Source organism: Anguilla rostrata, chromosome 11, assembly GCF_018555375.3.
Source record: "Anguilla rostrata isolate EN2019 chromosome 11, ASM1855537v3, whole genome shotgun sequence".
Taxonomy (NCBI): Eukaryota; Metazoa; Chordata; class Actinopteri; order Anguilliformes; family Anguillidae; genus Anguilla; species Anguilla rostrata.
This window is the reverse complement of record NC_057943.1, coordinates 25040571-25064546: the sequence shown is the minus strand read 5'-3', so window position 1 is coordinate 25064546 and position 23976 is coordinate 25040571. Positions and strand designations below refer to the sequence as shown.

The following is a 23976-nucleotide window of genomic DNA, read 5'->3' as shown; positions in this document are numbered from 1 at the left end:
GCTTTAGTGATCCACTGAATGTGGGTATAGAGCCTAGCTATTGTAGCCCTAAACTAGCTAGCTAGCCACCTCTACTGTATCATTAAAAGACATTTCTTTCTCGCTCATTGCTGCTCCACGCCAGCTCATCAACCTTGGTAATCTTGGCTGTATTAGTAATCTAGGCATTAAGCAACATCCAGGTTAAAACAAACTGACATCTACATGATTTTTTAAATGATGGTTTTATTTAATTATACATCAAACAAAACATTATACCAAACAATCCACCATCTTTGGTCGGCTAGGTCTCGTCCCGATTGCTCTGATTTCCTCTGATTCAAGATGACATTTACATCACCAAGCTTTCTGCAGAATTCCTTGTGTTGGCTAGCGAGAGCTCAATGACTTAAATGTCTGTTGTGTAGTTTTGTAACAATATCGTAATTCAGAAAGAGGTTTTGTATTTGTTTGCTTGTGAGAAGATATGATTTTGAAAGTTTTCCTGCATTGGAAATCCCATTGTTTCAAACCACTTCCTAGGTCCAGTCACTTTTTTTGCAGTGGGCGGGACCTTCTCTGTACCAGCTGTTAAGTTAGTTAACATTAGGCTACATGGCTCATTGTAAGGTCGTTGACCCCGTTTCCTTTCTAGTTCTTGTGTAGTTCTGTGATCCATTACCACACTCAGAGAGCTAGTAAATATCGCTAGCTGGCCCGCTACTGCTGTGTGGCCAAAATCTTTACCACTGTGTAAGAGGGACTTCTTTGTTGGGTTTGAACCGCCCCTGTAATACCCCCCCCCCCCCCCCGTCCTGACTGACAGGTCATTTGACTTTGAAAATTAAAATGAATGGATGGATTGCATTTTCACTTTGAATTTTGGCCGGGTTTTTGCGCACATTGAATGCAAACGAAATGTAATGAGCGATTTTCATTTTCTTTTGAAATTTGGCGCGAATATGCTTCCATAGGGGAGTGGGTGTGCTGTGTGGGCTCTGTACAGGGAGGATCATTTTTCCAGCCTGAGGAAGAGGAAGAGTGAGAAGAACACAGCTCCCGTAGTTGTGCTTTTATTCAGATACGACCGTAGTACTGAGGACTATGCACGCAAATGAACTGTAGGCGGTGTCCTCCTTGGGGCGCTTGCAGCAAGCAAACACAGTTCTCCTCTGGTCACCCTTCAGTTCAGCTTCTGATCCTGCGGTTTTTTACTGAGGGGACGCCGGAGTCTGTGGCTCCTTTCTGCAGCCTATTCGGTCTGAGCAGGGCGTCTGGGGGTATGGTGGAATCTTTCACAGGCACGTCCACCCGAGCTCAGTATATATTGTTCTTGGTGGCAGTGGTGGAGGTGTGTGTGCTGGTGGAGTCGTTGGCGATGGACCCCCTGCGCAGTTCGCGGGAGTTGGAGCAGCACGGCAACAGGGCTTTCAGGTCGCGGGACACACTGTTGGAGAAGGCTGTGTAGATCCAGGGATTGGTGCACGAGTTGAGGTTGGCCAGCAGCATCAGGATGGTGAAGGCCGCACCTGAGGAGCAGGGAGAAGGACAAAATCAGCTCCTTGCCAGCATGGAGTCACAGCACTACAGCACTGTGGTCACAGGGACAGGAAATTATGTCACTGATGTCAGTGACATAATTACACAGGAATTTCTGTTTTTATTTGCTATTTATTTCTCTTTTTTAAAATTAGTCTCAGTTTCAGTCCATTTGAGTTATTATGTTATTCAGTTTGGTGAGTTACTGTGAACCAGATCTGCACACCCCATACAGGCACACAGTCAGAAACATGCTCCGCAACTGTGGAAAAGAACAAGTATGCAGTGTCTCCAGAAAGTATGCAGTGTCTTTTCTCCACCTGTTGATTATTTCTCATTTTGCAGTTTTGCAAAGCCAAAATAAAATGTATGTTGATGTTTCTTTCCAATACAAGTAACTTGATAATGTTAAAATCAACAAATGTTACTGAAATGACAGATCAGATCAGTCACGCCATCATGAAGACCAAGGAACTGCACATGGAACTTCAAGATGAAGTTGCTTGGAGGCAAAAAGCTGGAGAAAAATATAAACAAATGACAAAGCTTTGAACCTTCGTAGGGGCACCATTAATTGTAACAAAATGGAAAAAGTATTGCACAACCCGAGACACTACAAAGATCAAGCCATCCCACAAAAACTGGACAAGGAGGGCAGCTGTAGGAGAGGGGATCAAGAGGCCAGAAACACTGACAGGGTTGCAGAGTTCACCGGCTGAAATGGGAGAAACTGTCTGGCTATCAGCTATCTCTTCAGCACGTGACAGATTTAGCCTCTTTGGGGGTGTAGCTAGTTTAGTCATGCCTGGGGTTTGCCAGAAGCCATGTGACAGACCCTGAGACCTCCTGGAAGAAGCACACAGCAAAGCTGCAAAGAAACGGCTTAAAAATAAGAAGGTCAGTATTCTGGAACAGCCCGCCCAAACTCCAGAGTTAATCCCATTGAGAATCTGTGGTGTGACCTGAAAATTGCCATCCACCGATGGTTTCCGTAAACCCTGCCAGTGCTGGAGCAAAACTGCATGGAGGAATGGGCACAGATTCCAAGATCTAATTGCGCAAAGCCAATACAGACATTCTCATGAAGACCCAGAGCTGTAACTGAGGCCCGAGGCCTGTCTACAAAGTATTACTCTGGGGGGTGAATGATTTATAAATTAGAAATAATTTCTTTTTTTAATGCTGAATAAATCAGGCTTTTTTGCATCATAAATCTGTTTCATGTGTTCTGTTGGTTAGGAGGATAATGCACAAAAATGTAAAGGTGTAACAGGACACCAAAATTTTAAAGGGGGGCAGGGGTGGGTGAATACTTTCTGAAGGCACTGTATCTGGTAAACCCACGAGAGCACCCTGCAAAGTCCACACAGTCAGGGCCTGTCCTGATTCCCACTCTGTGGATCTCTTACTATCATCTGACACTTTGTCCACTATTCACTGAATAAATTGACATAGGCAATAGGGCCTGAATCCCTTTAGTGCAAGAGGAAGTGCGTTGCTCACTACCCACGACTCTCGTAGTTGTCTGAGTCTCTCTGGCAGACATGGCCAAGAGTATGTTTGCTTTATTTTGCGATGATCTCATACCTCGCCCCCCTTTGCTCCCTCCCATGCTCTGCCCCCCTCCAGATTCCCACCCCTGTCAATCAGCGGTGAGCTGGTGGCTGGGGGTCCCTGCCCCCAGCTGCCACTGGGCAGATGGCCCTGGACAGTGTTTACCTCGCTGTTCCAGTCCTTTAAAAGGACAGGCACAACAAAACGTCATTACATAACCGAGCGCCAAACACCAGGAACATCTGTTTAAACAGCCGAGGCCAGCCCCTCATACAGTTAAATACTTATTAAAGATGTCGAGGAAAGCTCCAGAGAGAGGTGGAACTCCGGAGGTAAATTCCATGTCCTGATTGCTCTCTCACATGTCAGGGAATGTAGAGCAGCCCAGCTGGTCTCTCAGGGAGTTGGTGTGCTAAGCCTTTTCTTATACGCACTTCAAATGAAAGGTTTAATTAAAAACCAACTGGTGTAATGTGATCCAGCCTCTTTGTTATAAGGAAATTAAACTATGTGAAATGTGCAAAGGTATGCAGTGGTGAGACGGTTAAATTTGCAACTACTAATTTATGGACAAGCTTGGGTCCTTGTGTTACTGGGGGCGTCTAGCATAAACTTGTGTCATTGAATCACTTTGAAATAACTGATTCAATGACACATTTACTTACATGACCACTTATGAAAAACTTTTGAAGATGGCCGATATGATGCAAATTCTCTTGATCTCTTAATATCCAGACACACAATAACAAAGCCGAGAGGAGGGAGGGCTGGCTGAAGAGCTGGTGTGTGTGTGTGTGTGTGCGTGTGCGTGTGCGTGTGTGTGTTTGAGCTCCTGCCACTGGCAGCTGCGTGGATTAAATATCAGCCTTTGGCAGGAGGCTGAGCGGCAGGAGGACCAGCAGGCTCCTGGGCGTTAGCAGGGTCCAGGGGGAGGGGGCGAGGTCATTAAAACAGGCTCCGCCACCATTACCGCTGCACCGCGACGCGCGTCGCACTTTACGTACGGGCACGCCAGCCATCTCTGACACCCGCAGGGTGACCCTGTCCTGCCTGTGGGCACGAGAACTGGGCACAGGGAGGGCACAGGTATACGGAGCCCACCTGCTGTGGGACCGCGTGGTGCAGAGGCTAGAGAACGGGGCGTGTAGCCAGATGGCTGCCAGTTCAAATATTAAGTAGCTCTGTAGGAGCCTCTTCATCTGAGAGGATACTGTATCTGTGAACAATGTGTAAATACCCAGCTGTGTAAATGAAGGGCACAGCGAAATGAAATGAAGTGCGCTGGAGGACGAGGGTGTGGCACTTGCTAACAAAACAAATCATGTAATTCTTTCTCTGAGAACATCTCACTGAATATGCTGTGCCCTCCATAATGTTTGGGACAGAGAAATTTTTTCCTGATTTGGCTCTACAATCGTAGATTTTCAATCAAACAATTCACAGGTGGCAGGTTTTCAGCTTTATTAAAGTGTATTGTTATACATTTTGGTTTCACCATGTAGAAATTACAGCACTTTTATGCCTCGCCATTTCAGGGCACCATAATATTTGGGACATATTAATGTTATGTAAATGAAAGTAGTCATGCTGAGTACTTTGTTGCATATCCTTTGCAAGGACTGCTTGAAGTCTGCGACCCAGAGGCATCACCAGGTGCTGAGTATCTTCTCTCGCGATGCCCTGCCAGGCATGTACTGCAGCCATAAGCTCCTGCTGTTTTGAGGGCTAGTTGCCTTAAGTTTTCTCTTCATTGTGCAAGTGAAATGCATGTTTAATTGGTTTCAGACTGGGTGACTGACTTGGCCAGTCAAGAATTTAGCAGTTTTTGGCTTTGAAAAACTTAATTGTTGCTTTAGTACCATATTTGGGATCATTGTTTTGCTGTAGGATGAAGCATCCAGCAAAACAATCTAATGAGTTTAGAGACATTTACTTAAACTTAAGCAGATGTTTCTGGACACTTAAGAATTAATTCAGCTGCTGCTATCAGCAGTTACATCATCAATGAAGACAAGTGAGCCAGTACTTGTGGCAGCTATACATGCCCAAACCCTAACACCCCCACCACCATGTTCACAGATGAGGTGGTATGCTTTTGGTCTTGGGCAGTTCCTTTTGGACTCCACACTTTGCTCTTGCCATCATTTTTGATACAAATGAATCTTTCATTTGTCCACAAGATTGTTTTCCAGAACCCTGTAGGCTCTTTTAGGTATTTCTTAGCAAATTAACCTGCTCATCCTGTTTTTGCAGCTAACTACTCATTTGCATCTTGCATTGTAGCCTCTGTAGTTCTGTTTGTGAAGTCTTCTGTAGACGGAAGTAATGGCATATCCACACCTTTCTGTGTGGAGTTTGCATGTTCTCCTCCTACCCATGGGAATCTTCCCCGGGAACTCCTGTTTCCTCCCACAGTTCAAAGACATGCAGGTTAGGTTAATTGGAGAGTCTAAATTGCCTCTTGGTATGAATGTGTGAGTGAATGTTGGGTGGGCCCTGTGATGGACTGGCAAACTGTCAATGGTGTAGTCCTGCCTCACGCCCAATGCATGCTGAGATGGGCTCCAGCACCCCCCATGACCCTGATCAGGAATAAGTGGGTAAAGATATGGATGGATAGATGGACTGTAGAGGTCTTCCTTGGCCTACCGGACCCTTTGTGATTACCATGCTCTCTAGTGCTCTCTTTCTTTTTGACATTTGATTTTGGTAAGCCTAAGGTTTGGCCATGTCTCTGACTGTTTTTTTCTCAGCCTCATAACGGCTTTCTTGACTTCCATTGGCACAACTCTGGTCCTCATGTTGACAAACTCTAATAACAAACTCCAAAGGCAATCAAAAGCCTAGAATCAAAACTGCATACTAAAAGCTCTCTCATACCTGCAGTAAGGAATCTAATGAACACACCTGACTAATCAGAAACACCTGTGAAGCCATTTGTCCCAAACTTCATGGTGCTCTGAAATGGGGGTTAAAAAGTGCTGTAATTTCAATGTGGTGAAACCAAAATGTATAAAAATACCCTTTAATAAAAGCTGAGAATCTGCCCTTTAACCAAATTTTTGTGAATTTTTGAAATTGCAAATATAAAACTGTGAAGTATAGAGCAAAATCAAGAAAAAATATTTCTTTGTCCCAGACATCATGCAGGGCCCTGTAGGTATATGGTGGGTGTTACTGAATTGTCTGTGATATTTTGAGAAGATGAATAGGGAAACGGACCTTCCTTGGGTGCGTTGGTGTCCCAGGCGCCCCACAGCTGGACGATGAAGTAGGGCGACCAGCACACGGTGTAGACGAGCACGATCACCAGCGTCATCCGCGCCGTCTTGGATACAGCCCGGGACACGCTCGAGGGGGGCAGGGGCACTGGGAGTGGGGCGGCGGGGGGAGGGAACAGATCGGGGGGGGACCCATCGGAGATGACATCATCGGGGGCGAAGGGAGGGTGTTCGCCCGTGGGGGGAAGTGAGGTAGTCTGTCCCGGGGGGTGCAGAGAAGAGTCTGCGGCTGGGGGCACCCTCGGCACGGGGGCGGGCGCGCCCACAGAGGAGCCATTTTCAGAACTGGTGGGGTTCAGGGTTATCAGTTCGGAGGGGTCGCAGGAAGCGGGGCAGTACGAGGAGGCGTGGGGCCAGTAACTGGGCGAGTTCGAGGGGTGGGCGTGGAAGGACCCGTTGCCGCGGGAGCGGGAACCAGGGCTGCCGCCTTTCGAAGAGTGGCTGCCTCTCCCCTCTCTTCGTCCGCCTCCTCCTCCTCCCCCCCTCCCCCTCTCCCTTTCTTTATCTGCCTCCTTCCCCACACAGTGGAACCGGAAGAGTACGGAGTTCTTCCTGAGTTCCGCTGACACCCGCCTCTCTGACTTCAGGTAGATGTTGTTGTGGATTTCTCTGAATATTCGTACCTAAAGATACATGAAGGACAGAAGGACAGAGAGATAAAGCAGACTCAGTCCCCACCATGACCACCAAGTTTAGCCCGCGCAACAGCGGTGTAAAGTGACACAGAACAGAGTGCTTGCGCTTGTATCAGCATATTGGCCCTCCTGTGACGGAAAAAAATTTGCTGCCCCCTGTTCTCGTTTTACATGGCACCAAAATTAAAGTCTTGCTCTGTGACGATGACTTTTTCTGCACAGAGGAAAGACTATAGCAGGACCTGGCTGGATCAGTGCAGTTAGCCGTGGGTTCTGGCAGTCAAGTTGTGAAGTTGTGGAAAGTACAGACGCCCGAACAGACATAAGAGAACACTGAACCCGATTGCATTTGGAAAATAAAATTTATACTGAAACTGAACTAGAAAAGGACAGAAGCAGACCATTTTAAGCCAGAATATAGTTTTTTTTAAAAACAAGGTTTTAAGTTACAGCAGCAATTTACAATTAACTATGAGAATTATGGTCACGTAACAGAAATGTTTTTCCTAAAATAGAGCAGCTCTCTGGAATTTTCAAGTTGGCCCAATGCTGAAGCACCTCCTGTTTTACTGAAGATAGCAGTGTTACTCTAGCATCCCAATGAAATAAACTCGATCTACCACCGCCACCAGCATACCACCACTACTTAATCTCCCCAACAACCATTTGGGGAATAATCTCCCCAAACCAGTTATCATTCATGTGTTCTCTTGTTTTGTTTTGTCAAATTAGAAATGTGTGTTTCATAAGGGTTTGGATGAGGCAAACATTATGTCATGCCAATAAAATCAGTGTGAATTTGACTTGGACACTGGTGTGACAGTTGGAACGTCATGTGTCACCAGTGAGGTCACACAGCAGTTTCAAATTGCCAGACCCTTTCCCCCCCTCCCCCAGCTGGTCAGGATGAAACAGTGCCTGTCCAGGCCCTTAACAGTAGGGGTGCAAATCCTAGAGAGCTCAGTGAATCGTGCCCCCCTCGCCACATCATTATACAGGAATAAGCCTCTTTAGAGCGACAGGGATCACATGGCCAAAGACAGACACACAAATGAGCAGCATTTAAAGCACATGCTGTTCCCCTCTTTTGTGGACTACAGCTATGTTAAGGCTGTCTGAGAAGGGCATAAAATATGATCAAAGAGCTATCTGCTTTACATTTACAGCTCTCTCAGTTCTGGTGTTGGATGCTGTACTCTCTCAGTTCTGGTGTTGGATGCTGTACTCTCTCAGTTCTGGTGTTGTATGCTGTACTCTCTCAGTTCTGGTGTTGGATGCTGTACTCTCTCAGTTCTGGTGTTGGATGCTGTACTCTCTCAGTTCTGGTGTTGTATGCTGTACTCTCTCAGTTCTGGTGTTGTATGCTGTACTCTCTCAGTTCTGGTGTTGTATGCTGTATCTCTCATTGGTGTTGGATGCTGTACCTCTCAGTTCTGTGTTGGATGCTGTACTTCTCTTAGTTCTGGTGTTGTATGCTGTACTCTCTCAGTTCTGGTGTTGTATGCTGTACTCTCTCAGTTCTGGTGTTGGATGCTGTACTCTCTCAGTTCTGGTGTTGGATGCTGTACTCTCTCAGTTCTGGTGTTGGATGCTGTACTCTGTAAGTTTTGGTGCTGGATGCTGTACTCTCTCAGTTCTGGTGCTGGATGCTGTACTCTCTCAGTTCTGGTGTTGGATGCAGTACTCTGTAAGTTCTGGTGCTGGATGCTGTACTCTCTCAGTTCTGGTGCTGGATGCTGTACTCTCTCAGTTCTGGTGTTGGATGCTGTACTCTCTCAGTTCTGGTGCTGGATGCAGTACTCTCTCAGTTCTGGTGCTGGATGCAGTACTCTCTCAGTTCTGGTGCTGGATGCTGTACTCTCTCAGTTCTGGTGTTGGATGCAGTACTCTGTAAGTTCTGGTGCTGGATGCAGTACCTGACAGATGGTAATGACGAGAGCTGGCAGTATGAACACTGCCAGGGTCACCCATGTGACATAAGCCTTGAGCCCCCAGGGCTCGACGAATTTAGCCCAGCACTGAAACACCCCCGGATACACCTCTACCCTGGAAAAGATGAAGACCTGGGGGAGAGGGGGCAGTGGTCACGTAAGTAAATGAGCGACTGATTCATTTATTTCCAAGTGTAACATCTGTGTGACAAAATAAGTTTGTGCTCAACATAAACTGTCTGTAAATTTATAGCTGCTAATATAACCATCCAGTCACTACATATTACACTTTATGTCATTAACGTGGAAAGGTTAGAATGTTCAGAAAAGTTACCATGTGCAGATTCAGTGTAATGCAGCCAAATGTCTTTGTCATAATGTCATTATAAGAAACAGATGGGTTCCATTACACCAATTCCTTTTATTTTAAATAAAAACTTTTCATTTGAAGCGTATAAACTTTATGTATCTGACACTACAATGTTAAAATTGTTATATTAAAAGCAAATTGATTGTGGACAGATCATTAATCACACGAAAGACAGTTTGCACTTTAAATGATAGTTTTCCTAGTTCAGAAGCCTCCACTGTAAGGCTGTGCCTATGGGGATCTATTCAGATAGCTGCACAGTGTGCACATTTACACTCTATGATCTATATACAGCACTGGTTGCATCAGCGTAATCCCCTGCATCCACTATCACCTGATCCAGATCGGATGGAGATCTGAGCTGACGCCTCGTGCCCCAGTGAGGAGTGAAGTGGCAGCAGAAGCACACCCTGGTGGGGGTGTGCCTGGCAGGCGTGCTCACCTGTGGGACACTGAGCAGGAGGGACAGCCCCCAAGCCACCATGATGGGGACGTTCCAGCGTGACATGGCGCCGCCGCGGTACGCCTGCAGGGGGCAGCAGATGGCGTAATGGCGGTCCACCGTCATGGCCACGATCATGTAGGAGGAGGCGAACATGCCCACCACCTGCAGGTACTTGACCAAGCGGCACAGGGCATCTGGACCCTGGAACCACAACGTTATGTCCCAGACCAGCTGGGGCAGCACCTGTGGGGGGTGGGGGTGGAGTCATGAAACATCACCGATTAGGAGTGTTGATCTAGGATGCTAAGTTCTACCTTTTCGCTCATAATTAATTAAGTTAGGTTATTTACAGAGGTGGAAAGGGCAGGGCTCAGAAAGTAAAAGTCATGCCATGCGTTTCTCCACCCGTGAAGTCAGCCAGCTGATTTTATCTTTAATTAGTTCTACATCCTGACTGCAGAATTATGCTAATTAGCTAATTCAGGTGATTGGAACAAAATACTGGAGTGGACTTTTATATTCTTAACTTGTATTTTCCACCTCTGTTTATTTACAGACGAAACCTGATCAGAGATTAGCACTCTTACTGATGCTTTATGACTATGGGACGAAGTGTATGAAGAGAAAGGGGTAGCTAGGGTGGGGGGAGTTACACTTTCGGGTTACCTGGAAGAAGGCCACCACCAGGTCGGCCACGCACAGGTTGATCATGAACAGGTGCATGGGGGCGTGGTGCTTCCTCCGCCGCAGTAAGACCCACAGGACCAGCCCATTCCCCAGGGTCGTCAGTGCCAAGATCAGGCCAAGAATCGCAAACTCTGCCTGTGCCAGCACCTCGTCCCTCTGTGGCACAGTTGGTATGGGCACGGAGCCCCCTGAAATGGTCCCATTTTCAGGGACTGTCCAAGAACGGGCACCTTCCCCGCGGCCATGGCTGGAGTTGGTGTAGTCTTGGAAAAGGGAGGAACTGTTGCCTCCCCCTGCCGCTGGAGTGGAGTGGCTTAGACCGCCCCAGTCCGTTTCCCAGGAGACAGTTGCCATGCCTGTGTGAATGATAATATTTTCAAAAGCATAATTAAGTTTTTGTAAAGAGGAGCATATCTGTGTAAAACAACTGTTCAAATGTTGCTATCTCCTTGCCTGAGCCAGTGTGTCACAACCTCTCAACACAATGAAGCTAATGAACGCACAGTTATACCAGTATGGATATTGATCCTTTGTCACAAATTATAATTATTTTTAGACAATCCCCCATTGGTTTTTAATCAGTTTATCTCCCTCTCTCTCCCTCCTTCACTCCCCCTTCTCTCTGTCTTTCCCACAGTTTGACGTGGGAATGGCCCATTGGTCTGTGGGTTTCATGCTCTCAGCCTGTCAAGAGAAAGACGGAGAGATAGAGAAAAACAGAGCGAGACTTTTTTTTAAGTGAGGGGAGCAATGGGAAAGTAAACCGGATTAAAATCATGAATAGACTGATATTTAAGGCACCATTCTGTAGTGCATGGATAAGCCCCACAGTCTCGGATCAAATCTGGTCAGTGCTAGTGGCTACTGTGGCCGGTAGCTCCACAGAGGGACATGCAACTGGTGATTTAAATGCCTGGGGTACGGGAGCATTCAATCAGTTAGGGGTCCTAGTTTCACCGCTCTCTGGCAGCCTCCGATTGGTTAATTGGTTGCCTGATGGCTGTATGACGTAAGCTGCATATGAAAGGCCTTCCTCCAACTCATCTCTGTGCAAGCTTCACTGTAGGCTGCGGTGTGAACCCGTTTGCTCCTCACAAATGCAAATCCTTGTTTATTTACTTTTTCATACTTTGCCCAGGCAGATCAGAGCACCCTCTCTCTCACCCCTCCGCTCCTCGTGTCCACCCTGTGCTCCCTCTTTCCCCCTCCCCTCGTTCCCTTCCTTTCTTCCTGTCTGCCACTTCCTCTCTCACACCAATCGCTGCTTTTCCCGGTCTTAATAAAACCTGTGTTTATTTTCCCTCTTTTGCAAATAAACATAATGAAAGTAAATATAATTGAAAATGACAAAACTGACAGTCAGAGGAACGAGACCGTGGGACAGAGAAGCCGAGCTGGACAAATATACAGAGAAGGAGGGGTAGAGAGAGAGGAGGAGAGCAACGATGGAGAGATGGAGAGTGATGATGGAGGGATGGGGGGAGATGAGAGAGCTGGGACTGGATCCGCACTGCAGAGAGCAGATCGCACAGGGGCGGTGAAGAGAAGATGGTGGCACGGGCGTGTGTTTGGAGAGAAACAACTCCTCCTCATGCAAAACCTCATACGCTTAGCTCACCACAGTGGCCACTTAGTTGATCTGAATATTTCATACGTCAGATTACTGATTTAGACCGGGTTTCAGCCGAAGCATATACAGTAAAGCTTACAAAATCTAACTCTGCCATGTTAGATGCTGTAATTTAAGATGCTCATTAATCTTACAAAACAAGCAGAAGCAGGTTCATCCAAGTTCAGGGGCTATCACTGCAACATGAGCCTCTGCATACGTTGCATACTTGTGGCCATCGGTTGAGAAGAGATGCTATGATCTCCATATCACATTGTTACAGCAGTGTAGTCATCTGCACCCGCTGTCAGCTCATCCCGGTGATGTGGGGATCAGTTTTCTTGATGAATGTAATTGCTCAGATAATAGGCTTAGCTGCACCTGAGCATGGGCATGCCCACTAGAGCTCCATGAGTTTCTGGGCTTCATTGTCTGAGCGTTGTGACTGGAGTCACTGTTGGGATAGGACCTTATGTCAGCTGACTTAAACCATCCAATCAGCAGGTGATACAAATGCACACCTAAAGGAGCGCTAATTGTTTGACTGTCAGCCATTTTCTTTCTGATGTAAGAAGCTAGACAGGATAATTTACCTTTGCTTGGCATTGGTTAAATTAATTTCCTGCCCTAGAATTACATGATGTTGATTCATTTTGAAACATAAAATGCAATATAGTTGTATAATGATATATACAACACATTGCATACTATATGTGTAATGCAGTTTTGAATTAATCATTTGTAATATATGTGAAATAAATGTATGTATAACACATACACATGCACTTTTTGACCCTCATCTCGTTTATTATACATTATGTATGATATGTGTCTCTGTGTATACAGTGCCGTAAAAAAGTATTTGCCCCCTTCCCGATTTTCTCTATTATTGCATGTTTTAGATCTTTAGACAAAATGTAATATTAGACAACGGGAACCTGATTGAACACAAAACTAATTTTTAAATAATTATTTCATTTATTTAATGAAAAAAGTTATCGAACACCCAAATCACCCCCTTAAACTTAATAATTCCTTTAGCAGAAATAACAGCAACCAAACTCTTCCTATAATTTGATATCTGCCTTGCACATTGCTGAGGAGGGCGCCATGGTGGTGCAGTGGGTAGCACTGTCACGGCAAGAAGGTCCTGGTTTCAAATTCCAGCCTGGGCTTTTCTGTGTGGAGTTTGCATGTTGTCCCCGTGTCCGCGTCGGTTTCCTCCGGGTGCTCCGGTTTCCTCCCACAGTCTAAAGACATGCAGGTAGGCTAATTGAAGATTCTAAATTGCCCATAGGTATGAGTGTGTAAGTCAATGGTGTGTGTGCAGGATAGAATGCCGACATGTCCAGGGTGTATTCCTGCCTCTTGCCCCATGCACACTGGGATTGGGTCCAGCACCCCCCCCCCCCCCCCCCCGGGTATAGATAACGGATGGATGGACATTGCAGCGGAGGAATTTAGGCCCACTTTTTCGCAGAACTGCTTTAATTCAGACAAGTTGGTTGGTTTACGAGCATGAGCGGCTTGATTCAAGTCCTGCCACGACATCTATATTGGGTTCAGTTCAGGACTTTGAAACTCCAAAACATTCATTTTGGTTTTCAGCCATTCAGATGTGGACTTGCTTTTGTTTTTTCGATCATTGCATAACCCAATTACGCTTCAGCTCATGGACAGATGACCGGACATTCTCCTTAAGAATGTGCTTGCACTTAAGAATAGCCTTGTACAGAATTGTGAGTTCAGTTTATCAGGTTCGAAGCCCACTGACGATGGCAGCTCCTGGGGGGAAAGTTTAAATCTACATGTAGAAAATTTATGATCATTACATTACAGGCATTTAGCAGATGCTCTTATCCAGAGAGACTTACACGTTCCACATACAGTAGCATTTACATTGCATCCATTTATACAGCTGGATATATACTGAAGCAATGCAGGTTAAGTACCTTGCTCTAGCGTACAACGGCAGTGTGTCCTACTCAGGAATAAAACCTGTGACCTTTAGGTTACAAGACCAGTTCCTTGCCCATTGTACTACACTACCACCCATAACAAATAATAGACCTGATTTCAGGTTCCTCTGTGTATTTTTTTTGGAAATGTTCTATTATCACAAGTCAGGGAAGCAGCAGCTACTGTTACACATTGGCAAAGGGCACGAGAGGACGAGGCTGGGTGGGGAAAGCAATACTGGCAATCTGGGTATCAGGTGTCACTTCCGACTGAACCTCTGCTCAGACCCGCTTCCTGGCAAAAGCCTCTGATTCGCTTTGGTTTCAGGACGGCCCCTCTGATTCGCTCTGGTGTTCAGGACGGCCCCCTCTGATTCGCTCCAGTATTCAGGACGGCCCCTCTGATTCGCTGTGGTATTCAGGACGGCCCCCTCTGATTTGCTCTGGTTTCAGGACAGCCCCCTCTGATTTGCAGTTGTTTCAGATCAGCTCCCCATGCCAGATGGAGAAATGGGGGGTAAATTTGGATGCCATCTTGTTTTAAAGCGGCACTGGATTCCACCAGGACTGTGAATCCCATCAAGGATAAACAGAATTAAAAAACTGTTTTGTACTGCTTCTATATTCAGATGCTCCCTGTGACCACAATGGGATGGGGAACAGGGCAGGAGAGAGAGAGAAAGAGAGAGGGGGAGAGAGGGGGAGGGAGAGAGGGCATATGAGGACAGAGAACATGAAAGAGATATACACAGGAGGAGAGAGAGAAGCGGGGCACAGGAGGAGAAAACGGGTTCAGAGAGGGAGCGGGGTTTGCAGGGGGCATCAGAAGCTGTATCTTCTGAAGAGTCACGTTTACAGGCAGCCAGAAACTAAAATGGGGTGAACGGCCTGTTCTTCTGCATGAACTGCCCGAAGCTGTCCTGAGCTTTATCAGAGGTGATAATAAAGTTCTGCTTTTGTGGCCGCAGAGGAACACAGTGCTCCAGGCTATGCGATCTGCTGAGAGTGTTGTGCAACAGGAAGGGACACCAAAATGCTTGCAATGATATCTAAATCACTACTGATACCACTAAATGTGTGCAGCTCCCCCACATCTGACCTCTGACCTCTAACCTCCTACTGTCTTGTTGCAATCTAAGTGTATTTGTTGGAATTACGTCAGCTCTCACTCATTTTTTCCCTCCCTCTCTCACCTCTTAACAGTGACAGAGCCAAAACAAACTTGGTTTGTCTAAAAGAGAAAATAAACTTCTACAAGGTAACGATTTAATATAATGTTATCAATAACTTGAAAATCTCTGTGCCCGTTTCACCACTGATCTGCAACAATTTTTCACTTGTCAGATACAGCAACATGCTTCAACCCAGTACATTTCTGTATCAGTCAGTTTAGCCTTCTTAATTTTCTTCTGTTCTGTGTTTCTTTTGTGCATCTGTGTGCATCCAGGCATGTGGGTGCGTGTGTGCATGCGTGTGTGAGCACACGTGCGCAAATGCATGTTTCTGTATCTTAGTATGGCATATAAATGAGGTCTTTTTATGCCTGATCTCGCCTGTCTTTCCCAGAGTATTTTTGGCCGCTCTTGTGATAGTGCAGTGAAGATATGATCTGTGTTCCCTCCAAACTCTCTTTTGAATCATTACCCCTAACATGCTCTCCATGTGATGCTGGCCAACTCAAAAAAATAAGATAAACATTTTGTCTAATTTTAACATTTATATAGTTTCAGGGAGAGATGTGATAAGTAGGGAAGCTGTAAAATCTTGTCAAATACAGTCGATATATAATTGTTTATTTGTATATGCCAAAGCCACGTTTCCATGGTTTTCTGCGAATGTAGAACCGAAACTTGTGCTGGTCTGTTGTGCGGAGCGCGATTGTTTGGTGTCTAAAACTAGAGGCAGAATGCACAGGCATTACACTGCTGTGCAGAGCTGAGGCTGAAGGTCTCTGAACCGGCACCACGATACGTATGCCACATTACCTGCAGCCAGAGCTGCAGCGCCCGTCACTCACTGTGACATCACAATGCAGCCGGCACCTCACATTGGCTACCGCAATCCCGGGCTGAACTTTTCAAAAACACAAGCTCTTTCCAATGAGCTTAACTGTAAGAGGAAGATTGGAAACCTAATTTTCCACCAGGTTTTGCAATATAACCCTAACCTACTGCTGTTTAGGAACCAGAGAAAGAAAGAGGTATTGTTCTCATTTCTACTGAACCAGCCAAGATCTGGGCTTTCACAAGCCAGTTATTAATATTCATGACTGGAGATCATTGCTTTTGTCTGTAGACTTTGCATAAATGGCTTTCATTGTGGAAAAACAGTTTACACAGGATGTCACACTTTCATAATCTAGATTTCTGATATTCACTCATGAGATGCAGCTCTTAGGATAAAACAGATAAGAGTTTTCCACACAAATTAGATTTTTTCTTTTTGGATTACCAAGCGCAGCACACTTACAGATTCTTGACAAGTTACCATAAGCGCTGATTTAAAGAGGAGAATTTTTGTATGGGTAAGGGTGTGCATCATTGCGTGTGTATGAGCCAATGGTCAGCTTGTGTTTTGTCAGAGTCTACGCCATTGAAATTGAAAAAAATAGAGAGCTTAATTGAAATAAGCTCTCTATTTTTCTTAGAGACATTCTAATCATGTAATCACAATACCCTGGTCTTGGGTACCACATCAATGATGTGTTTTCTTTATTACTCAGCACTTAATAGATCAATGAGAGCAGTTGATCATGCAGTTACTGTAACTCACTTCATCTGGTTTCTTGAGTCTGAATTTGGGGTGAAAATGTAAACCAGGAGACATTGCAAATCTGCAGGACCATGGTAGCAAGTCCGTGATACAGGTCAATAAGACCAAGGTAGTAGCTCCCTGATACAGGTCAATAAGACCAGGCCAGCAGATCCCTGAGACAGGATCATAAGAATAATTTCCAAGTGTGAACTCCACTGAAGGGGTATGAAGGACCAAGCGAGGCTGGGCTGGGTTGGGTTGGGCCCATCAGGACCGGTAATGAAACACATCAGGAAGGACTACAGAGGTCACGGTCCTCTCCTCCCTCCTCCTCCTCTTCCTTCCTCTTCCCTTTTCTCTCATCTCTCTCCACAAATTAGTTTCAGAGGAACCTCTAGTTGTTTCTACAAATAAACTGAATCATGGACATTCATGTCAACAGCTCTATTCTGTTCTTTGTGGAGAATAAACCGTGTTTTTTTGCTTTGCTTTACCTCTCTCTCACCATGTTCTGTTCCCACTCTTAATTCTTGGTTAATAAGTCTCTCTCTCCTCCTCGGCCTCTCTTTTAATCACTGAATCTATCTGTGTGTCTATGATAAGCCTTCCCCATCACTATTCCTCTTCTTTTTATCTCTCTCACTCATGCTCAGTCTCCCCCCCCCCCAGATATCTTGTGATTATATTTTGATCGTCACTTGTACATGTGGCGGAACTCTGACAATAAAGGTGGTTTTAAATCTCTAAATTTATCTCCCTCCCCCCTATCTCTTGTCACCCTGTATGCTGTAATGAGACAGCTGTTTTTCATTTTATTTTACTACAAGGACCACTGCAATAAATTGCACACAGAGAGAACAAACAAAACAACAAAATCTCTTCAAAAAGCAAAACATTAAACATGACTAATTAAACACAAAGCTTTTATATCACTTCCAGTTTCACTGGACACCATTCTAAACATTCAGACAACATTTAAGGACCCATACTCCTCACTGGTGGTAATTATAGACACACACACACAAAAAAAGCAGCGACAGCTTACAACATTTTTTAATTAAACACATGCATAAAACAATTGCATTTCAGTAATCTGTGTTAGGAACCCAACATGTTTTCTTGGAATAACCCGGTTTGGTGAGGTACATTTAATCCCTGGGACACCACACCCAAAAATCACCTAAAATGATTCTAACAATGGCTGCCATTCATTTTTTCAAGTGTTTTCATTGTGACTTTACCAGCCCATTTCATTATAGTTGGAGAGTAGGGCGTTTTCACTGTGTAGGTTCAGAGTTATTTTCTGACTAGTGTGGTTTTCGGTCTATACCCATTTCCTATAGAGAAATAACCACATTTTGACTTCTCACCAGCGACCAGCTTTATTTGTTCTCTGTTCATGTACCACAGTTAAGACAACAAGCCAACTGACAAACAAGATACTCGTTTCCCACTCTGCCTGGGGACAGTCTAGTTTTTTAGCGCTTTGAGCTGAGCTGGGAAGGTAACTCGAATAAATCCATGAAAAAGGATGGAGCAACAGCAACAACAAAAAAAGACGAATAATAAAAGTCCAGAACCGGGGGGTGATAAGTCGACCGAAAATCAGACCTTTCATAACTCAAATTAATTTGTTTTCTTATTATATCGTTTCATCTGAACTAAATTAATGTTTACATCACAGCTGAAAATAACACATCGTCGCTGCAAGCAAAAACTACATAAAACAAATAAAAAACAATTTTCGCGCGCGCTTCCTAAAGTGATTAACTTCTTTCTCTCCCTGCAGTAAACTCTTAAAAGCATCCAAAAATATATAGGGTCTGCACAATACCAGAAAACCGTATTTATATCGGTTGCCGTTTTCCAAAGTAAGCCATTAGGCTAAATGTTAATTAGAATGAACACCGGTCTTTACACGCGCACACCTATATATCCATTATTCAGTCCGCAGCTGAGCTTTAGATCTCAGGGCGTGGGGGCGGTCTTTTCCACGGGTCTGATGGACCGGAACCACAGCTGATGCAGGTCCACGTTCGGTAAATATTTTTATATTTTACTTCACAAATGCGAGGGAAATTGCCCGGTGAAATCCAAACAAACAGAGCCGGGGAAATAAGGGTCCTGTCGTATTCCCAGCTTTTGTTCTGATCGGAATGAAAACCTTCTATCGCGCACCGGAAGCCCAATATGACTTTCTAAACTCTAAACATAATTTATATTTAATTATCTTAATTACATTTGTATTGAATTTATATGAATATGTGTTAAAGTGGAGTAGTTCGCAGTTACTGAATAATATATCGGCCACTCTCAAAGAGAACAGCTTGGACAGTTTAACCCATGAAGTTATGTTTCTCCGATCACTACGCTTGAACTTTTTCTGAATCTGACTTAAAAAACACGGTAAATGCAAATCGCACGTCTGCACACACTGCAAACCCGCATTTCACACGCATAAAACACTCAAACCCACATTTTCAAGGCATGCACACCATTTTCAAACCGTAGTTGTCTACTTTTGATCACCGTTTGAGTTACCTGAACACTTGGTACTTTACTGCGTACCAGTAGCCTACATACGCGAATTCTTTCAAACTTGCAAAGTTCATACAGGAAATGTATACGTTATCAAAGGCTTTTATCCACATGTGTAGGTGTATTCGGTGGCAAACTCACAGTGCTGGCTGTTCCCGGCTGTATCGACTGATTAATGACCTTCCTGTTGTCTTTTATTTTCTCTTTCTGGTTTACTCCTCCAATAGACACCCTTGTCCATGGTACATACCTCACATTTTTACACATTAGTCAGCTTGAAATTTTAGTGCAGGTATTCAGGTTAAATACCTTTGCTCAAGGCTACAACAGCAGTGCCCCGCCTCAAAATATCTGGGTTACAATAGCCAGCTCCTCCCACCTCCTTTGCTTTAATTTCCTTATTATTTTCCATTCCTTTAACATTTTTGTATCTTGGTGTATTTTTGTCTCTTTTCCAACAACCCAGTATTGAAATCACATCACTCTTGCTGTGCACCGATGCTGCATTGAAAAGGAATGGAGGACAATTCATTTTTGGAATTTGTTGCCATTGTGGAATTAAACAGACTCATTTTCTTTAAAATAATGCTTTTGTGTGGCTCATTCTGTTGAGGCACTGTTCCAATATGTGGGTGGGTCACACAGTCTGATATTGAATATGGTCTGTGCTGACACTGACTGTGGCCAGATACCCCGCAAGCAACGCATGTACGCTTGTAGCGTCACCCTGGGAGAGAGCCATTCAGTCCACATCAATGACCGTCTGCCAGTTCGCTAGTGACCCTGGCTGGTCATTCAGGCGGTCGCTGTTGCTCAAGCTGCACGTGAGCTCAAGTCTGTGCAAGCTCAACTAGTGGACTGCGGTGTGAAGGAGCTGCAGCTTGACATCGAGTGTTTGGCAGGAGAAACATGCTTTCTGTGCTCTCCTTAATTGGTAGCAGAGGTTGCAGCAATGGAAAAAAAGGAAAATAGTGTATTCCATTAATGTTTATCTTACTGAGCTAAAGACCAGGGTCCCCGGAAAGAGGAACAAATCATACTGTAGCACTGTCACTAGGGGGTGCTGTCACACTCTGTAGCCTCTTTCTTCAGCTACACGACACTTGTATTTGTGTAGTATCCGTTTGTTTTTACATGCACTGCAAAACAAGACAAATTAAGTCAACAAAGCCCAATCCAGTCCATTCAGAAGAATTTTGAAAAGAAATAAAGATCTGGACTCTGTTGACACGGAAAAGCTGGGAGAAGCAGCTCTAGTTTTGTCTGGGAATACAGTTCACAGGTCACAGCTGAATATGTATTTGACATGATGGGGCATTGAACTCAACTGGGTGTTTGGGAAACCCGGTTCATGGCTACCCTAGGTTCAGAGGGAGATGAACCACATTGTTCTTGGTCACAGTGACATTGTTGTGTTTTCATTATGTTAAAAGCGGATGTCCTGAATGTTAGTTAAAAAGGATGTTTCTTGTCTTGGTTTTCTGTGTTTGTGTTTTTGCTGTTTACTGTCGCGTTGGTTTATTCCCTTCAGTCTTTCTTCTGTTTCTATTCTGAGATTTAAATTTAGCCGCATTTCCACCATTGATCATTGTTACAGCCAGAAATATGATAGCCACGTTTATTATGTATTTATTTGGCTGAAGCTCCTACCAGGGAACCATGGCTAGATTCGCACAGCGCATGACATGATGCCGTAAGAACAGCGAGGACACAGGCGGGGTGCAGAACAGCCCGCCGCGCAACGGCAATAAAGCGTGAGGCTGCACACAGCGCTACAGCGTGAGCGTGTAACTCAAGCCGCGATGCATTTATACAGCGCGCTCACAGTGGCCATAAGAAACAAACAGGGAAAGGCGTGGAGCAGCGTATAGACCAGCGGAAAAGCGTGCTTTAATCCTGAACAGGAAACAGCTGCTCCGCCCGTGAGCGGTGAACTTTAGCATTTACCTTGATTTCTCTTGGCTACAGAAAGCGTGCCGAGTGACAGACGTGGAGAGCTTTCACAGGTCAGCGGGAGTGCGGATCAGAAAACCCGCATGCATGAGGGGGTCGTTATTTCTGGCAACAAAAAAGCATTTGCAAAGTGCTACTAATGCTGCTACTAATAATTATCATAATCATAGTCATTTTTATTATTAGTGATATTATTATTATTATTATTATTATTGTTATTTCCCCTGCTGACATATTGATATTGATAGGTTATTTTTAAAAATCCAAATTAAGTAGGAATTTGTGCCTGGACCAGGCTGAATTGGACCTGCTGGAATCATATACATGTGTGTACCTGTGTATGTTGGACTTGCATACATGTGTACATGTGACTGTCTCCAGACAAAAGGTCAAATGGCTCTTTTAGAGTTAATGTTTAGAAGCTGTGACCACAAAATCCAATACAGGCACTATGAGATGTCTCCTAGCAACTTTAACCAGGTACATGGTTGTACTGAACATGAAGTTAATGTGTAGTGATTAGCAAGTTTTTTTAGCAGGTGATTAGCAAAATAATCATTTAAGTGGAAAGATATAAACGTATGTTAAATGAAGCCAAGTGCCAAAGTGGTGCAACTAATGTGCTTGTACAGTACAATGCGTGTGTGTGTGTGTATATATGTATGTATTTTTATAAATAAAATGTACACATATACATACATATATATGAATGTTATACTCAAGTGTAATACAGGAAATGAATCAACCATACACTAATATAAATACGGTGAAATGTATCAGGGTTAACTTAATGCATGTTCAACCTACTACACAGTGAAAGAGCAGTGGAAACATGCAAGAGAAATTCCACAATGGAAGGTATTGAAAGGATCATTTCCATGTTCCCGGTGCATATATCCGTTCCCAAGTGTGTGCGAGTATGTGTGCAGTGGCCATAGTATAGAGGCTCTCTCCTTCCTCTCCTTTCTCTCCTTCTCTGTGTGAAGCGCGTTGCTGGTCATAACCTCTGTGGCAGTAATAGGTGCTGTCACCATGATTTTTCTGTGGAGTTTGGCCATCTCTCTTTCAAATATTTCTCAGTGCTTGCTTCTGTCCCATTTCTCTGAAACACTGTTTTTTATTTTTTGTAAAAATAACAGGGAGTTGGGGCCAATCACAATGACCTGTAGCTGTATCTTAAGCTTGGAATTTAGACCTTTTGACTGTAATCCACTGAAGTCTGATGAGAACTGAAATGTCCGCTCTGATTGGGATAATAGGCCATGGTCTAAGCCATACAAACCCCGTGTTTAAGCCTTTACCCGATTGCTGGAGTTGGCATTGGTGAGAATCATATTCTTAGCTTTATTTAAAATCTGAGAACTTCATGTTTGCTCATTATCAACTGAAAGTTTCATTACTACGTTAAATTCTGAAATGTCAAATTCCTGCTGTGAGTGTCATGCTTTAAAAGTCTTGTGCTATGACTAAAAGTTTCACACATTATTTCACAATATGATTTGCTTGGGGTTTTAACATTTTGTTTACAATACTATAGCAACTGCATATGACACCTGGACATGACACGCGTCAGCGATTCTGTGGTTCAGACAATGTGCACGTTCCCATTAATGTGAAAAAAATAGTAACCCAGACTTTATTTCAAATGTTTTTCCGGTGGCAGTACTTACTCTGATATTGACTTGTCCAATGCGGTGGCTGTTATGCTGAATTATCCAGACAGCTGGTATAATCCATAATGTCTTGCTTTTCTCCCAGCGCCATTCCCGTTGGCAGTGTTAGCCTGCGCCAGAGTGTGTTACATGGTGGCTGTCCCAGTGCCCAGCTGTTCTCCTTTGGCCGCTGTGTGACGGCGGGACGGTGACACAGCGGCCTGTGCCGTTTTTGGAGGTGAAATCTGGGACTGGGTGCTTTACGGCCTCCGCTGCGCTCGTCCTTCCACGGGGAGGGGGTTGTTTTGCGGTGCCGTCCTCTGTCCGCGCGCGTGTGCGTGGGGGAGTAATCCAGGGGAAGTGTCCGTGACTCTCTCAGCTCATCTCTCTGCACCTCGGCCAGGCTGGTATATCAGAGTTGTGTGGACTCTCACAGTCTCACCGCCTCTCTCCACCCCCCTAGCCCCTCCCCCAGGTTTGCTGTCCCATGTCCTTTAGGATCGGGGGCGGAGTCAGGCGCTCCAGGAGGGAGAGGGAGGGATGTGGATTGGGAAGGGGTAGAGGGGAGGAATGTTCAAGCAGACAGGGCTCAACTTTGTCACTGAAATTAAGAGAGGGAGGGAGAGAGAGAGAGAGAGAGAGAGAGGGAGAGCGAGAGCGAGACTGAAAGAGAGACAGAGACAGAGAACAGCCTGCAAGGTCATGCAATAGAGGCAGAGACCCTTGGGATGTTCAAATCTAGGTTTCCTGCAGTGCTGGATGGAGTATTGGTAAATGATGAGCCTACATGGGCGGAATGGCCTGTTCTGGTCATTATGTATTTTTATTTGAGTGTACTTGTGTTGTGAGAGAACATAAAAGAGAGTGAGAAAGGACATGGAAAAAATGCTAATATACACCTTGTTCATTAACATGAGAACTGCACTGAGGAGGAGAGGGAGAATAATTGGTGGGGGGAGGGGGTCATATTGCCTGTGTGTCTCTGCCTGTGTGTGTCTCTGTGTGTCTGTGCCTGTGTGTGTGTCTCTGTGTGTCTGCGCTTATGTTTCCACTGATGTGCTGGTGATAGGGGTAGGTCTGAACATTCAGTA

At 44.8% G+C, this 23976-nt stretch overlaps 1 protein-coding gene and 1 long non-coding RNA gene across 3 annotated transcripts in view; one reads left to right on the top strand and one right to left on the bottom strand.

Annotated features, from left to right (window-relative positions):
- Positions 1–208: 208 nt before the first annotated feature.
- Positions 209–23353, bottom strand: LOC135234375 (vasopressin V2 receptor-like). Of its 2 annotated transcripts, none has more exons than XM_064298930.1 (6): positions 22904–23353; positions 10401–10777; positions 9732–9977; positions 8905–9051; positions 6295–6976; positions 209–1508 (listed from the first exon to the last, which is right to left on the bottom strand). In XM_064298930.1, exons 2-6 carry the CDS (start codon positions 10773–10775, stop codon positions 1297–1299), a joined length of 1662 nt encoding a protein of 553 aa, XP_064155000.1. In that variant the 5' UTR covers positions 10776–10777; positions 22904–23353; the 3' UTR covers positions 209–1296. The 2 variants fall into 2 exon arrangements, with proteins under 2 accessions (XP_064155000.1, XP_064154999.1); XM_064298929.1 differs by lacking the exon at positions 22904–23353 and adding an exon at positions 19422–19645.
- LOC135234380 (uncharacterized) overlaps positions 18535–23976 on the top strand; it is a 34833-nt gene continuing 29391 nt past the window's right edge. The window contains exon 1 of the long non-coding RNA XR_010324098.1: positions 18535–18781. This is a non-coding gene — a long non-coding RNA (uncharacterized LOC135234380). The remainder of the gene's footprint in view (positions 18782–23976) is intronic.